This window comes from Rhagoletis zephyria, unplaced genomic scaffold, assembly GCF_001687245.7.
Source record: "Rhagoletis zephyria isolate East Lansing unplaced genomic scaffold, Rhagoletis_zephyria_1.1 Rzeph_scaffold_12500, whole genome shotgun sequence".
Lineage (NCBI taxonomy): Eukaryota > Metazoa > Arthropoda > Insecta > Diptera > Tephritidae > Rhagoletis > Rhagoletis zephyria.
This window is the reverse complement of record NW_016169574.1, coordinates 1-17,192: the sequence shown is the minus strand read 5'-3', so window position 1 is coordinate 17,192 and position 17,192 is coordinate 1. Positions and strand designations below refer to the sequence as shown.

At 35.9% G+C, this 17,192-nt stretch overlaps 1 protein-coding gene across 1 annotated transcript; it reads left to right on the top strand.

Moving 5' to 3' along the window:
- Positions 1–1,124: 1,124 nt before the first annotated feature.
- Positions 1,125–9,837, top strand: LOC108377676 (probable autolytic lysozyme). The gene is made up of 2 exons (XM_017633943.1): positions 1,125–1,230; positions 9,239–9,837. The coding sequence occupies exons 1-2, from the start codon at positions 1,125–1,127 to the stop codon at positions 9,835–9,837; spliced, it is 705 nt and encodes a 234-aa protein (XP_017489432.1).
- Positions 9,838–17,192: the final 7,355 nt, after the last annotated feature.

Below are 17,192 nucleotides of genomic sequence, written 5' to 3'. Positions count from 1 at the left end.
CAGGCAGGAAACACAGCTACTCTTCAACGTTTAATTTTATCTGTATGTTATTTAGTTGGTTAAAAAACGTCTAAGACCATGTTTTTAGCGCTACCTATGTTTTTGATATATAATTATACTCCTTCACACAAAGATCATCTATAATACTGCTTAAAATTTGATTAAACGGCATTCTGTAGATAACAATATACCCATTATTAAGCTTATTATGCATTGTGAGGAAAAAGAGGAATTAAAAACTCAGCTTCTACTAAAAATCAGGTCTTGTCTTTCTTATCTATTACCAAAAAGTGAAAAACCTATCAAGAATTAGATAAGATCCGGTATTTCTGGAATACTGTTGCTGATGGAAAAAGGTATGACACACTATTTTATAGTTTGGATGCAATAATAGCAATAGGATACCGAGTTAATTCTAAAAAAGCAGCACGGTTTAGAATATGGGCTACAAATGTCTTGAAGGAGTTTATTATAAAGGGATTTGCATTAGAGCGTAGATTTTACCAAAAAATTAAGGACATTTATGCTGAATGTTCTACGGATTATTATTTCAATTCGGAAGCAACTCCATGCAAAGGTACAAAATAGATTGTATTGGGCAATAAGTTGAAGCAGAGATTAGAAAAGAATTTAAAAAATATAGGATTATATAAGATAAATCATATACTTACCATCAACATAACCACCACAGTGAACTTAACGAACTACTTTTATAACCACAGTAAAAGGGTTAATACGATAACCATGTGATGACCTAGACCAACCAACTGTTTGAATCACATCATTACGTTCAATGTTTAATCCTAACTTTTTGGCTAGAGCAGTCTTTATTGTTCTTTGAATTGTGTTTAGTGGTTTTCTAATGTGATGTTCTGGGTCTGCTTCTATCTCAAGATTTAAACGCTGTTCCAATTCATGAATGCTGAGTAAAGTGTATTTTTCAGGCAGTAATTCTTCTCCACAGTCATGTAAAAACTGCTTAAATAATACTCTAAAAACATTAATACATGTACTAGCTTTTTCATCTATAATCTTAATGTTGTTAATATATATTGTACCCTCCACCATCTGTAACGCCAATAATTTTCTCTCCTTAGCCGGTTCAACACGCTTAAGTGGAACGTATGCAGTATGTAAGACTTGCATCGAAGTATTTGGTATTAATTCCGGCACTCCTTTTTCTACTGCTTCTTGAAATATTTCAATTAAAGTCTTACGTTGGCAAAATAGGTCAACCATTTCTACTGTAGGCAAATTAAGAGGTATATCTGGTATGTTTTTTCTCAGTATCACTAATATAGTTGGATTGACTCTGAGCCTATCTATAGTCAAAAACGTTTGATCAGTGCAAAAATCAAGAATGATTAAACTTACAAACTTACCTTGTCCACTAATGTAATAAATGCCATTTTCTACTCTTTGCCAGATGAAATTCGTGTTACGTAGCTGACTTTCAAACCAGCCCATAATCTTTTCCGGATTTAAATACACAGATAAGCGGTAAAATCTTTGCTTCTTATAGGTGTTAGGTAAAATATCACGGTTACAATTTTCACAAATTATATTATCGCATGCTTCATCAAAATCTTGATCGATGAGAATCTCGTTGCTACAGTATGGATCAACCACGTTTAGCCAATCTAATTTATCTTGTCTATAGGAGCAAATAATGTAGTACGTTTCTCGCATCTTGATTAATTCAAGATCTGATAAATACTTTGCTGCTTTGATATAATTTTGATTTGGGTTAACCCAATAGCCACCAGAACTAAGAAGGTCAGAGATTTGCTCTTGACAAGATTGTAAGACCATAAGACTGTTTCATATAAACTTTAAAATCTTCCCTTTCCTTTTTATTCAAGGGATGTTCGGAATAATAAATTGCTATGTATTCACCACTTGTCTTAAAAAATAATCCTATCTTTTTGCCTCGAAATATTATTTTTACAGATTCAGTGGATTTTAGTATATTGCCAACAGAAGGATGTAAAATATAGAGCTCAGATGTAATTGAATCATGCAGTGCAACGGTTAAAGTAATGTGAGTGTTACTATGCTTGAAACGGTCTGACTGAAACCTTAACTCAAACGTGAATATATTAGGATCAGAGCCATCAATGCAAACTTTAATAAACTTATATACTTGTTCTGCAAAGTTTTTATCCTGTATATTTACAAAGGTGCATTCACAGCTAAAGTAACGACTTGCAATGCTATTCGCTATTTCTGTAGCTTGATCAATATTTTTAGCACCAAGATCTACTTGAGAGCCACTGACTAGAAAATCCAAAATCATCCAATCTGGCTTATAGCCATGAATAACTTTGTTTGAGTTTAGAAGTAAATCTATATCACTAGCTCTACGTATTAACACATATAAACGGTTTTGATGGTAAAATAAACCTTGTAATTGATTTTCAAAACCATCATTTCGTTTAATGTCATCTTCTTTCAGAATCTGCTCTATAACTTCCTGTGATATGAAGTCTTTAAAAGGAATATTTGGTTGTCGCGGTGTTTTTTGTAGGGCAAATGATACAGAACCTTTTCTTTGTATTTTTTCAAAGTGATAGACAGACTTTAAAAGATTATGATCTACATGAAACAGTAGAAACAACAAAGACTTTTTATCATGTTTATTGTTATTTTTTATAAGATAAGATTTCATCAGTTCTTTAGTCAATGCAGATCTTGCAATTTCACTGACAGTAACTTCTAGCTTAGCACGGTCAAAACAGGTAATTAAGTAGTAAGTCACTAGGGAATCGGAATGGTTAGCAATCACTTTACGCTTATATTGCACAGATGTGTTATCGTAGTTTTCATCATCAAAAAGTTGACCATTTAGTTTACCTTTGAAGAAATTTTGAAAAATAATATTTAATTGCCTACCAGAAAGTGAATCTATCCAAGATTGACGTATTTCTGCATTATAAAAACGCTCAAGTAAAAGGTTAACGGGCATTTCTAAATCATCTTCCCAGAATTTACAGCTTGGATAAATTTCCATAAGAAATTAAGTTGAATCGTATTGCATAATAGGATACCTATATTGTCAGGCAAGAAATTCAAATATTTCCAAGTATAATTCATGTTATGCAATAGTTGTTTACTAATTTTTAACCTATATAAAAGTTTGTGTAAGTAGAAGATTTTTTGGACAAAAATTTTTCGAATCCTGAATATATATTGTATAAGCTCAAAACTTTAACAGCAGATGTCAATTTTAACACTTGATCTCGGGCAACAAACCGGCTGGACAATTTTAAAGAATGGAGTAATTGAAAGTGGAAGTGAGAGTTTTCATTCTGGAGGACTCAACGGTAAGCTCTATTCAAAGTTTCGTAGATGGCTCGAGAACAAACTCCAAGGCATATCAGAGGTATACTTTGAAAAAGTAGTAAGGCATTTAGGAACCTATGCAGCACATCACTATGGAGGGTTTCTGGCTCACTTAGCTGCTTGCTGTGAAGAGAGTAATATTCCTTTTCAAGGTGTACCTATTAAAACCATTAAACGTTTCATAGCAGGAAATGGTAATGCAACTAAAGACCAAGTTATTGAAGCTGTGAGAAAGAAAGGCTTTTTCCCTTGTGACGATAATGAAGCTGATGCACTGGCTCTGATGTTTTATGTGCAAAGTAATTATTTAAATATCAATAAAGATATTAACGCAATACACCTTTCAGGAGAACAGAAAAAATTTACAAAGGATTAATAATCGATGAAAATGTTTAATATATTAAGTATTGATATTAGCTATAGTATTGATATAGTGGTATTATTTGTGGGTCCTTTCCATAACGAAACTCACGTGGTTGGCGAAGGGCTCGGGTGTTTTCTAGCGTTAGAATGATTTTGAATATTGACTATTTTATCAGTCTATTAATTTCTTAAACTATGAATTTGGAACTTCAATATTACCCTGTCGAAAATCTCATCGAATACGACCGCAATCCCCGTAAAAACGACGTTGTGGTGAACAGAATGTGTGCCTCTATTCGAGAGTTTGGCTTTCGTATTCCCATAGTTGCCAAAAGCGATGGTACGGTGGTTGATGGTCATTTAAGACTAAAAGCAGCAAGAAAACTTGGCATGGAGAATGTTCCTGTGGTTCTAAGTGATAATTTAAGCGAAGCACAGACTAAAGCATTTCGTATTTTGGCCAATCAATCAGCTAATTGGGCAGCTTGGGACGATGATCTCTTAAAACTAGAACTTCAGGATCTTGAAGATTTAAATTTTGATCTCAAGTTAACTGGGTTTGAACTAGAAAAAATCCAACGCTTTCTTGATGATGAAGATAAAGAGGAGGAAAAAGATCTTGCTGATTTTAATGAACACAGTTGTAAAAGCAAGCCAGTAGTCACAAAACCAGGAGATTTATGGATTCTAGGTGATCATAAAATTTACTGTGGTGATAGTCAAGTAATTGATTCATTTAAAGTGGTCTTGGGTGATAAAATGGCTGACATTACCGTTTGTGACCCACCTTATAACGTTGATTACGGTGCTAGCCAGGAAAGAGATGATCGAAAAATACTTAATGATGATCAAGGAGAAAAGTACGAATTGTTCCTCTATGATGTTTGTGCTAATATTTTAGCATATACCAAAGGGGCAATTTACATTTGTTCGTCATCATCTGAACTTGCTACGCTGCAAAAGGTATTTGAAGAAGCAGGAGGACGTTGGTCAACATTTATCATCTGGGCAAAGAATCATTTTACGATAGGAAGAGCTGATTACCAAAGGCAGTATGAAGCAATACTCTATGGCTGGAAGAATGGAAGTAAACGTCAGTGGTATGGGGGTAGGAGCCAAAGTGACTTGTGGTCTTATGATAAACCTGCTTACAACTCACTACACCCAACAATGAAGCCTGTAGAGCTAATGGAGCGAGCAATAATAAATAGCAGTAGACCAGGTGATATAGTACTTGATCCATTTAGTGGCTCAGGAAGTACATTGATTGCATGTGAGAGAACAGGAAGAATCTGTAGAGCAATAGAGCTTGATCCTAAATTTGTAGATGTAACCATAAAGCGTTGGCAAGTATATACAGGAAAAGAAGCAATACTCTCTGGTACTGACAAGACTTTTCTTCAAATTCAAAAACAACTTCAAGCAGCAGAATAGGAGAAAGAGGTTATGAGATTGATTACACAAACAGAGTTTGCAAAAGAAATAGGAGTTTCCAAACAATATGTCTGTTATTTAGTAAAACAAGGGATTGTAGAGCTGAAAAATGGTCTAGTGGATTCAGAACAAGCAAATGAAGCACTTGCAATGACTCGTGATCCAAGTCAACCACTGAGGAGAAAGGGTGGTGAAAACTATGGAAACGGTAAAAGTAGAAAAAGTACAAATGAGCTTGCGACCATGCTCCTTAAAACTCGAATTAAGAACGAAGTAGAACGAGGTAAGTTACTTGAAGCAAAGGCAAAAGCTGAAATTGGTGAACTTGTTTCAATAGAAGAAGTAAAGAGTGAAGCCTTTAATACTGCAAGAGTGGTAAGAAATAACCTTCTAAATATTCCAGATAGAGTTTCAGCACTTCTTGCATCGATGGATAAGGCGGAAAAGATTCATGAGAAGCTAGCAGAGGAAATCTCCAATGCGTTAGAAGAACTATCTAAACAACACTCTGCATGAAAATCAAAAGTTAATAGAGCTATTACTCAAGGAAAAAAGTATAGTGTTATTTGCGAGAGACAAGAACGTTCCTACATTCCATGTTTTAAATAAAAAATACTTGAAAGAGAGAAAAATAGCCGACAGAAGGGTAAAAAGATACAACAATGTTATTTACATTAGCGTTGCAACATGTGCAATAGGATTAGTAGCAGTCTATCCTCACATTGGAATTACAATGATTATAGGAGTACTTAAACTGATAATAGCAATAGAAAAGATCAAATGAACTAGAAGCAAATGAAGCACTCAATGACGTTGAAATAAAAACACCTATGGATAGATATGTAGCAGCTTTTTATGCAGGATTAAAGCCAGATTCGCCGCTTAAAGTATCAGAATGGGCAAATGAATATCGAGTTCTCTCACCTACTGCAGCATCTGAACCAGGAAAATGGAGAACAGAGAGAACACCATACCTAAAAGAAATAATGGATGCACTTTCACCATCTTCACCAGTTGAAAGAGTGATATTGATGAAAGGAGCACAGATTGGAGGAACAGAAGCTGGAAACAACTGGATTGGCTATATTATCGATCAAACACCAGGACCAATGCTAGTAGTGCAACCAACAGTTGAGATGGGAAAACGTTGGTCTAAAGGAAGATTTGCACCACTGATAGAAAGCACACCTNACAGAAGCTGGAAACAACTGGATTGGCTATATTATCGATCAAACACCAGGACCAATGCTAGTAGTGCAACCAACAGTTGAGATGGGAAAACGTTGGTCTAAAGGAAGATTTGCACCACTGATAGAAAGCACACCTTGTTTAAAAAGTAAAGTAAAAGACCCAAGATCAAGAGATTCAGGTAATACTGTGCAAAGTAAAGAATTTCCAGGTGGAATAGTAGTAATAACTGGAGCAAATAGTAGTGTAGGTCTGAGATCTATGCCAGTGAAATATCTCTTTCTTGATGAAATTGATGCATATCCAGGGGATTCAAGTGGTGAGGGAGATCCTGTTTTGCTTGCAATTGCCAGAACTAACACTTTTACTCGGCGAAAGATTTTTCTTGTATCAACGCCAACAGTGCATGGAATGAGTAGAATAGAAAAAGAATTTGGAGAGTCAGATAAACGTTATTTCTTTGTGCCATGTCCACATTGTAATCACTATCAAGTATTAAAATGGTCACAAATTAAGTGGGAAAACAATGATGCAAAAACAGCACATTATGTGTGTATTGAATGTAGCGGTAAAATAGAAAATCATCAAAAGATAGAAATGCTTTCAAAAGGTGAATGGAGAGCTACTAATCCAATAGATAATAACAAAGTGATGGGGTTTCATTTATCGAGCTTATACAGTCCAGTAGGTTGGTACAATTGGGATCAAGCAGTAGAAGGTTTTTTGCATAGCAAAGATAATGAACAACTACTGAAAGTCTGGATAAATACCACACTTGGAGAAACCTGGGTTGATAGAGGAGAAGTACCAGACTGGAAACATCTTTTTGAGCGCAGAGAAACTTACCCAATTGGCACGATACCAAAGAGCGAAGTAATCTTGACTGCTGGAGTTGACGTACAAAAAGACAGAATTGAAGTAGAGGTTGTAGCATGGGGAAAAGGACGAGAAAGCTGGTCAATAGATTATCAAGTATTTGAAGGAGATCCAGGAACTGATGTTGTGTGGAATAAATTATCAGAGTTATTGAATCATCATTTTATAGGAGCAAATGGACTGGAATACAAAATGAGCATGATGGCAGTAGATGCAGGATATGCAACACAAGAAGTATATAATTGGGTGAGAAGTCATCAAGGGTCTGGCAGAGTAATGGCAGTGAAGGGAGTAAATAAAGCCTTAGTACCGCTAAGTAGCCCAAGTAGAGTAGATATAACGGTTAGCGGGAAAAAACTACGCAGAGGAATGAAACTCTGGCCAGTAGGAGTATCAATATTAAAGTCAGAGTTGTTTCAATTACTCAATATTTTACAAAATGAGGAAGGATGCCCACCTGGATATTGTCATTTTCCGCAATACTCGCCTGAATATTTTAAACAGCTAACAGCCGAACAATTAATTACCAAAGTGGTAAAAGGATATACCAAACAAGAGTGGCAAAAAATAAGAGAACGCAATGAAGCACTAGATTGTCGAATATATGCAAGAGCAGCATCTATTGCCCTTGGAATTGATCGTTGGCAAGAGTCTAAATGGAGCAGTTTGAGTGAGAAGAATGAAGGAAAAAAGAAATCATCAAAGGTAAGAAAAAGTCAGTGGTTATCTGAGAAATAAAGATGTACACACAAGAATATCTAACTCAAGTTGAAGAAGCAATAGAGAAATTACAAAGCGGTGAACGAGTGGTTTCAATTGCGTATGGTGACCATGTGGTGAGATATGCAGAAGTACAGATAAATGATCTTTTAAATTTGAGGCAGAGAATAAAAGCTGAGTTGAAAATAGCAGGTATGAAGCCAAAGAGGAGAATTGTTTTTTCAACGAGTAAAGGAATCATATAATGGTAGAAATCGTTAAAAGAAACACATGACAAGAATTATAGCAAAAGAATACACAGAGTTTTTAGAGCAGCTTAAAGACCGCATTGCAACTAGTCGTTATAAGGCAGCAAAAACAGTAAATAAAGAACTATTACTACTTTATCATTATATTGGCACACAAATTCTAGAAAAACAAAAAGACCAGAATTGGGGATCTAAAGTAGTTGAGCAGTTAAGTAAAGACTTAAAGGCTGAATTTCCCGAAATGAAAGGTTTTGGTATTTCTAACCTGCATAATATGAGGCGATTCGCAGAACTTTATCCAGATTTTGAATTTCTCCAGCAAGTTGCTGGAATATTACCATGGTATCATCATGTTGTTTTGATGGAGCGAGTAAAGGAGCGTAAAGCAAGGCTTTTTTACATACAAAATGCCTCAGAATATGGTTGGTCTCGTTCTATTCTTATGCACCAAATAGAGCTTGGCCTTAATAAGCGACAAGGAAAAGCTGTTACAAATTTTAAGGAAAAATTGCCTTCACAAACATCAGACTTAGCAAATCAGACTCTCAAGGATCCATACATTTTTGATTTTTTAAGCATAGGAAAGGATGCCCATGAAAGAGAAATAGAGAAAGGATTAGTAGAACATATTGAGAAATTCCTTATGGAACTAGGAGCAGGCTTTTCTTTTGTTGGGCGTCAATATCATTTAACAGTAAGGAGCAAGGATTACTATTTGGATCTACTGTTCTATCACTTGAAGCTGCGTTGTTTTGTAGTAATAGAGATTAAAGCAGTTGAGTTTGAGCCAGAGCATTCTGGTAAGATAAACTTTTACTTATCAATAGTAGATGACTTACTAAAACATCCAACAGATAATCCTTCGATCGGTTTGATTTTATGTAAATCTAAGGATAATGTCCTGGCTGAATATGCACTACGAGACATGACAAAGCCAATAAGCCTTGCTGAGTACAGAATAACTGAAAATCTACCAGAGAATATAAAAACAGCCCTGCCAACAATAGAAGAATTAGAGGCTGAGTTATCCAAGATTGCAAATAGAGAAGAATTAACAAATGTAGTAGTAGACCTCTCCAATTGGAATGAGAATGTAAATTTCAAGATAGCAAAAGAAGACGGAATATTAGGTGTAATACATAAGGCAACACAAGGGTTGAAATATGTAGATCCAAAGTATGCAGAGAGAAGAAAAGAAGCTGAAGATTTGGGACTTTTATGGGGAGCATATCATTTTGGTGTTGGAGAAAGTGGAGGAAAGGATCAGGCTAATCATTTTTTAAAAACAGTTGGTGAAACTAAAAATACTATTCTTGTTCTTGATATTGAAGAGAATCAAAATGGAAAAAATATAGAACCAAGAGAAGCAGAGGATTTTGTTGAAGAAGTCTTAAGAATGACAGGACGCCTTCCGTTAATTTATGGCAGTAGATATTTTTTAGAAGGTTTTTCAACACCAACTTTAACGAAATGTCCATTATGGATTGCAAAATGGGGAGAAGAACCAATTTTACCAAAAGGATGGAGTGACTGGATTTTATGGCAATATACAGATGGAAAAACAGCTCATGAAGTAAAGGGAATAGGGAAATGTGATCGAGATAAATTTAACGGGACATTGAAAGAGTTGAAAAAATTTTGGTTATCAGGAGGAGTATGCTGCTGAAAACTTTTAAACAACTATTTAACAAAGCAAAGATTAAAAGCTCGGCATGGGATGCATCTGGATCTGGGCGAAGAGTGATGTATTGGCAACCGGAGAAGAGCAGTATAAATAGCTTACTTTCGCATAATCTAGAAACTCTGCGTAGTAGATCTCGTGACATGGTGAGAAAGAACCCATATGCAGCAAATATAATAGATACGATAGTGAGTAATTGCGTTGGCACGGGAATAAAACCACAATCAAAAGCCAAGAATGCTGAGTTCAGAAAGAAAATTCAAGAATTATGGCTATGTTGGACAGATGAAGCAGATAGTAATGGAGTTAGTGATTTCTATGGATTACAGGCTCTGGTTTGTAGAAGCATGATTGAAGGTGGTGAGTGTTTTGTACGTTTAAGGAATCGCAAACCTGAAGATGGACTTTCTGTCCCTTTGCAGTTGCAAGTGCTTGAATCTGAGCATTTAGACAACAAAGGCAATCAAACTTTAGCAAATGGCAATATAATACGAAATGGTATTGAATTTAATAAACTTGGGCAAAGAGAAGCGTATTACCTATTTAGAGAACACCCAAGTGAAGGATCATTTGGAGAATCAGTTCGAGTACCTGCAAGTGATGTGTTGCATATTTATAAACCCTTGAGACCCGGGCAAATAAGAGGAGAACCATGGCTATCTACGGTACTTTTAAAACTTTATGAACTTGATCAATACGATGATGCAGAGCTGGTAAGAAAGAAAACTGCAGCGATGTTTGCAGGATTTATTACACGACTTGATCCTGAAGCAAATATTATGGGAGAAGGTGAATCAAATGAGCATGGAGTAGCACTATCGGGGTTAGAACCAGGCACTATGCAGCTTTTAGATCCAGGAGAAGATATCAAATTTTCAGAGCCTTCGGACGTTGGAGGAAGTTACGAAGCATTTATGAGACAGCAGCTAAGAGCTATAGCAATTGGCATGGGAATAACTTATGAACAACTGACAGGAGATCTAACAAACGTAAATTATTCTTCAATCAGAGCAGGACTGATAGAGTTCAGAAGGAGATGTGCAATGCTACAGCACAATATAATGGTATATCAATTTTGCCGACCAGTGTGGAATAGATGGATAGAGTTGGCTCTGTTATCTGGTGCTACAAAAGATAATAAGACGCTAAAAGAAGTAAAATGGATACCACAGGGATTTGATTGGGTAGATCCATTAAAAGATCAGCAAGCACAGCAAATGGCAGTGAGAAATGGATTTAAAAGTAGATCAGAAGTAGTTTCAGAACTTGGCTATGACGTAGAAGAAATTGACCAAGAAATTGCTGAAGACCAGAAACGAGCTGATTTTTTCAACCTTTCTTTTGATTCAGATACACGAAATTAGTTATGGAAAGAAATACAACATATTTGAATAAACCAATGATGGTAGAGCAAAAAAGCTTTGATTTGCTGTCATTGTATAACGGAAAACAGCCTATCTATAAAAATATAAAACATGAAGTAAATAATGATGTTGAAAAAACTGCGATTATACCAATTCATGGAATTGTGACTAAAAAACCAGGAGCTTTTGATGATTTTTTGGGAATGACATCATATGAAAGGATTCAAGGGCAGATAGAAGAAGCGTTAGCAGACAAAGATATAGAGACAATTTTACTTGATATAGACAGCCCTGGAGGGGAAGTAAACGGAGTCTTTGATCTAGCTGATTTTATTTATGAAGCAAGAAAGGAAAAGAACATTGTGGCAATGGCCAATGATGATGCCTACTCTGCAGCATATGCAATAGCTTCAAGTGCTGAGAAGGTTTTCATTAGCAGAACTTCAGGAGTAGGAAGCATAGGAGTAATAGCAAGTCATATAGATCAAAGTGGATTCGATGAAAAACAAGGAATAAAATACACGACAGTCTTTGCTGGCAAAAGGAAGAATGATTTAAATCCGCATGAAGCAATTAATTCAGAAAGTGTAGAAAGTCTGCAGAAAGAGGTGAATCGTTTATATGAAATGTTTGTTCAGCTTGTAGCACGCAATAGAAATCTTTCTGTAGAAGCAATCAAATCAACAGAAGCAGGGCTATATTTTGGAGAAAAAGCAATAGAAATAGGACTTGCTGACAAAATAACAACCTTAAATGAATTTATTAATAAAGGAGAAAAAACTATGACAGAGCAATCTGAAACTAAAGAACAAGCTGCTAATACACAATCAGATGATTTTTTTGAGAAATACTACAAATATCGAGCTAAAGTGTCAGAGATAGCGCATTTATGTAGAGCATCACATATGCCAGAGAAGTTATTAGAGTTTGTGGAACAAGGTGTGAGTGTAGAACAAGCGAGGGAAATTTTAATGTCAATACTTGCAGAGCGGACGATGAAAGCAGAAATTTTAAGTACGTTACCACAAAACTCATCAGAGGATCTGGTAATACAAGCGGCTAAAGCTCGTGCAAAACTGGCCATTTAAAACACTTTATAAGTTGCATATTTTTTACCGCGGCGAATAGCAACTACAAATTCCGCGGTAAAGCTAAAAATTAAAAGGGGAAACAATGATAACTATAACAGAATCGAATAATCTAGGAGACCTTTTGAAATATGAGGCATCAAGTCTTTACTCAAGAGATCAAGTAACTGTAGCGAAAGGACAGAACCTTAGTCTAGGAGCGGTGGTTGGAAAAAAAACAGATGATAATTTAATTAAAGTTCTAAATCCAATAGCCACGGACGGAACACAAACTGCCGTAGGGGTCATAACAAGAGATGTAGATGCAAAAGCAGCAGATACCAAAGCAGTAATAATCACGCGGATAGCCATGCTAGCTGATCATGCAGTTGTCTGGCCAGCAACGATAACTGAAGAGCAAAAAGCTACGGCAATAAAACAACTAGAAACCCGAGGAATCATTCTCAGAAAGGGAGTGTAAAACCTTTATTATAGGAGCAAAAGCTCTAGAAACTTGTGCTCAGAAAGGGAGTGTAAAACCTTTATTTAAAAGTTACAAGCTACACAAACAAAAATCACACAAACCACAACTTATCAAACAAGGAGTATCAAAATGATGAGTAATCCATTCTCAAATGCAGCATTTAGTATGACTGCGTTAACTGGTGCAATTAACATTCTGCCAATAAATTTTGGTCGAACAGAAAGTTTAAAATTATTTCCCAGCAAATCAGTGAGGTTTAGAAGTATAGCAATAGAAGAGCAAAACGGAGTTCTGAGTCTACTGCCAACCCAAGTACCCGGAGCACCAGCAACAGTGGGAAAAAGAGGAAAAAGAAAGGTAAGAACATTTACAATACCACATATTCCCCATGACGATGTAGTATTGCCGGAAGAAGTGCAAGGAATCAGGGCGTTTGGCTCAGAGAACGAACTAAAAGCTTTGGCAGAGGTGATAACTGACCATTTACAGTTGATGAGAAATAAACACTCTATAACGTTAGAACATCTGCGTATGGGAGCATTGAAGGGAATAATTTTGGATGCCGATGGTAGTGAGCTGCTGAATCTTTATACTGCATTTGATATTACACCGAAAGTAGTAAATTTTGCCCTAGGAACAGCAACCACCGATATAAAAAGGAAGTGTTTAGAGGTATTACGTCACATAGAAGATAATCTAAGTGGTGAATATATGACAGGAGTACATGCACTTGTCAGCCCAGAATTTTTTGACGCATTGACATCACATACTAAGGTAAAAGAAGCATATGAGAGGTGGCAAGAAGGAGCAGCTTTAAGGAACGATATGAGGTCAGGATTTACATTCTGNTTTACATTCTGTGGGATTACCTTTGAGGAATATCGAGGGCAAGCAACGGATCCAGAAGGCAATGTAAGAAGGTTCATTGAAAAGGATACTGGGCATTGTTTTCCACTAGGAACAGCAAATACATTTACGACATATTTTGCACCAGCAGATTTCAATGAAACGGTAAACACTCTAGGACAACCACTTTATGCAAAACAAGAGCCAAGAAGGTTTGATCGAGGAACAGATTTACATACGCAATCTAATCCACTACCAATGTGTCATCGACCTGCAGTACTCGTTAAAGTTGTAGCTGCATAGACTCAATTGTAATCTCTATAAAAAATTGCAGACAGTTTTCAATATCTCAGAGTCAGAAATGAGTAAATTCATAGACCTATTTTGCGGAATAGGAGGTTTTCGCGTAGCATTAGAAAGGGAAGGCATGGAATGCGTTTTTTCTTGCGATATAGATGAAGATGTGTGCGAAGCTTATTATCAAAACTTTAAAGATAGGCCAAGAGGAGATATTACTAAAATCAAAGCTAAAGAAATACCTGATCATGATATTTTGTGTGCTGGCTTTCCATGTCAGCCTTTCAGCATTGCAGGAAAGAGGAAAGGAATGAGAGAAGTGAATAATGGTAGGCTATTCTATGAAATTATAAGAATAGCTGAAGCTAAGGGACCTGTAATAATGTTGCTTGAGAACGTTAAGAATATTTTAAGCATAGATAACGGCAACGTAATAAAAACTCTGGAAGCAAAGCTGAACGAAATAGGGTATAAAGTTGAAAAACACGTTTTGAACGCTTCTTACTTTGGTATTCCGCAAGCAAGAGAAAGAGTGTACTTTGTCTGCTTAAGAAAAGATGCACAGGAACTTAAATATGAACCGCCAAAGGAAACAAATGAAAGAATATATCTTGAAAATATCTTAAATGAAAACCCTCCAGAAAACCTATTTATCAATAGAGAAGACATACTAATAGAGAAGGAATTACCGAAAGAAAGGCAGTTAAAGCCGATTCGAGTTGGAATAGTGAATAAAGGAGGACAAGGAGAGAGAATATACAGTCCTTTAGGTCATGCTATAACTTTATCAGCGTATGGTGGAGGCATTGGAGCAAGAACCGGTCTATATTATATCAATGGTCGAGTTCGTCGCCTATCTATTGAAGAATGCAAAAGGCTAATGGGATTTGGCAGTGACCATTTTGTATCAAAAGGATATCAGCAATTGGGTAACGCTGTAATACCGCAAATGATTAGTAATGTTTATCATGCAATAAAATGCAACAATCAATAAAGAAACTTTTTGCGGATTGCTTTCGACATCTGGGAGTAAAGGCGGTGTACTGCGATCAGAATAAGAAAGAAATTCGCAAAATAAAGGTACTGGTAAAAAGACCAGACACTACGTACTCCATAGGGGCAGATGGTAGACTGACGAACCAAATAGCTTTGATGGAAGTACGTAGAAAGGATATAAATGATCCTAAGATAGGAGATTATATCAGAATAGGAAAAAAATACTACAAAATTTTTGAGCAACCACTACAAGATTCTTCGAATATGCTCTGGAAAATTGATGGAATAGAAAACAATGTTTAACATTAAGACTGGCAATCAAATTATTAGTAATATTGATAACTATAACTTAAAAGCAAGGCTTGCGGCTGTAAAAGCGCTGAACAAAACAGCACTATGGCTAAAATCACAAGCAGCTAAGGAAATTAGTAGGGAAAAACAAATAAAATTAAACGTGATAAGAAAAAGATTACGAGTCTTCAAGGCGAAAACAAGTAGATTGGATGTGTTAATCAGAGCAAATCTTTATGGTATTAGAGCAGCATCTATTGGCAAAATGAAACAGACAAGGAAAGGAACAAAGGTAGGAAAACACCAATTTACTGGAGCATTTATGGCAGTTATGCCAAGGGGAAGCAGAGGTGTTTATAAGCGTAAAGGAAGAACTGCACTGCCTATAGAAGAAGTAAAATTACCATTGGAGCCTGAAGCATCAAGGATAATAGAGAGTCTTGTTAATTATGAGGTTGAAAGGATATTCGAGGAATACTTTTCCCGTGAATTGAATTATATTATGAAGATATGACAACATTCTGGGTTGACTTACATAATGCTATTTGTAATACGCTAAAGGCAAAAATCCTAGCTATTCAAACTTGCGAAGTTTATCCAGCAATAAGAAAAGAATTGATGGCCCCAGCGGTATTTGTGGAATTAAGAAGCTTAGAACCCGGCAGAGATTCAGGAACGGAGGAATTAGCACTGAAAGCGAGGTTTGAAGCAAGAATAGTAATTGACAGCACGATAGAAAATGCGTCTTTAATAATAAGGTCACTAGCTGCAGAAGTAGCAAAAGTAGTGAATAAAAATACCTGGGAGATGAATGTATCACCTGCAGAATTTCTATTTGCTGAACAAGATGACTTTAAACCTGAATTAAATGCATATCTAGTGTGGTTGGTGGAATGGGAGCATGAAATGCATGTGGGAAAGTCAGTGTGGGAAGGAGGAAAAATAAAACCACATACGATTAACATTGGCGAAAATGTTAGAGAATAATTTTGCAATTGCAGAGTTACAGAGAAAATTAGCCAATATTATCCGCATTGGAATAATTAAAGAAGTAGACTATGAGAAAGCAAAAGTACGTGTACAAATAGGAGAATTTTTAACAGACTGGCTGCCATGGATGACGATGAGAGCTGGAGAAGATACAAGTTGGTTTGCCCCGAATATAGATGAGCAGGTGGTAGTTTTTTCACCATTTGGTGAGTTGTCTCTAGGAGTTGTTTTAGCTGGAATATACCAACAAAAGTATCCTTTGCCAGAAAATAAAAAAGATATGAGTAGTTTAATATATAAAGATGGAACAAAGTTATCATATGACCAAGAAAACCATCATTTAGAAATTTCCATAAAAAACAAACTTACATTGAAAGTAGGAGAATCAGAGATAGAAATGACCAAGAATGGAATAAAATTAAAAGGAAAACGCATAGATTTAAATTTATGAGAAAAGCAGTTTTACGTTTAGGTAATTATTGCGCAGAAGCTATACCGCATATTTGCATTAGTGGTAGCAGAGATGTTTTTGTAAATGGAAAGCCAGTTTGCAGACAAGGAGATAGTTTTACGGAAGGTAAAATTTTAACAAATGGATCAAAAATAGTGTTTGCAAATGGTTTTGGAGTTGGAAGAATTGGTGACCCTGTTTCATGTGGATTTAAGGTAATTAGCGGAAGTTCAAATGTTTTTTGTGATTGAGAGGAAGTATGCGGGGAATGGATGCTAAAACAGGGAAAGAAATAGAAGGGTTAGAACATCTGAAACAGTCAATTATTGATATATTAACTACTCCTATAGAATCAAGAGTTATGAGACGGGGCTATGGTTCAAGATTGTTCGAATTAGTGGATAAACCAATGAATAGGGACTTTACACTCGAACTTTATTCAGCAGTAGCGGAAGCTTTACAAAAATGGGAGAGAAGATTTAAATTGGAAAAAGTGAAAATAGAGGAAGTAAAAGAAGGAAAGGTAGTAATTTCACTTGAAGGTATGTTAGAGG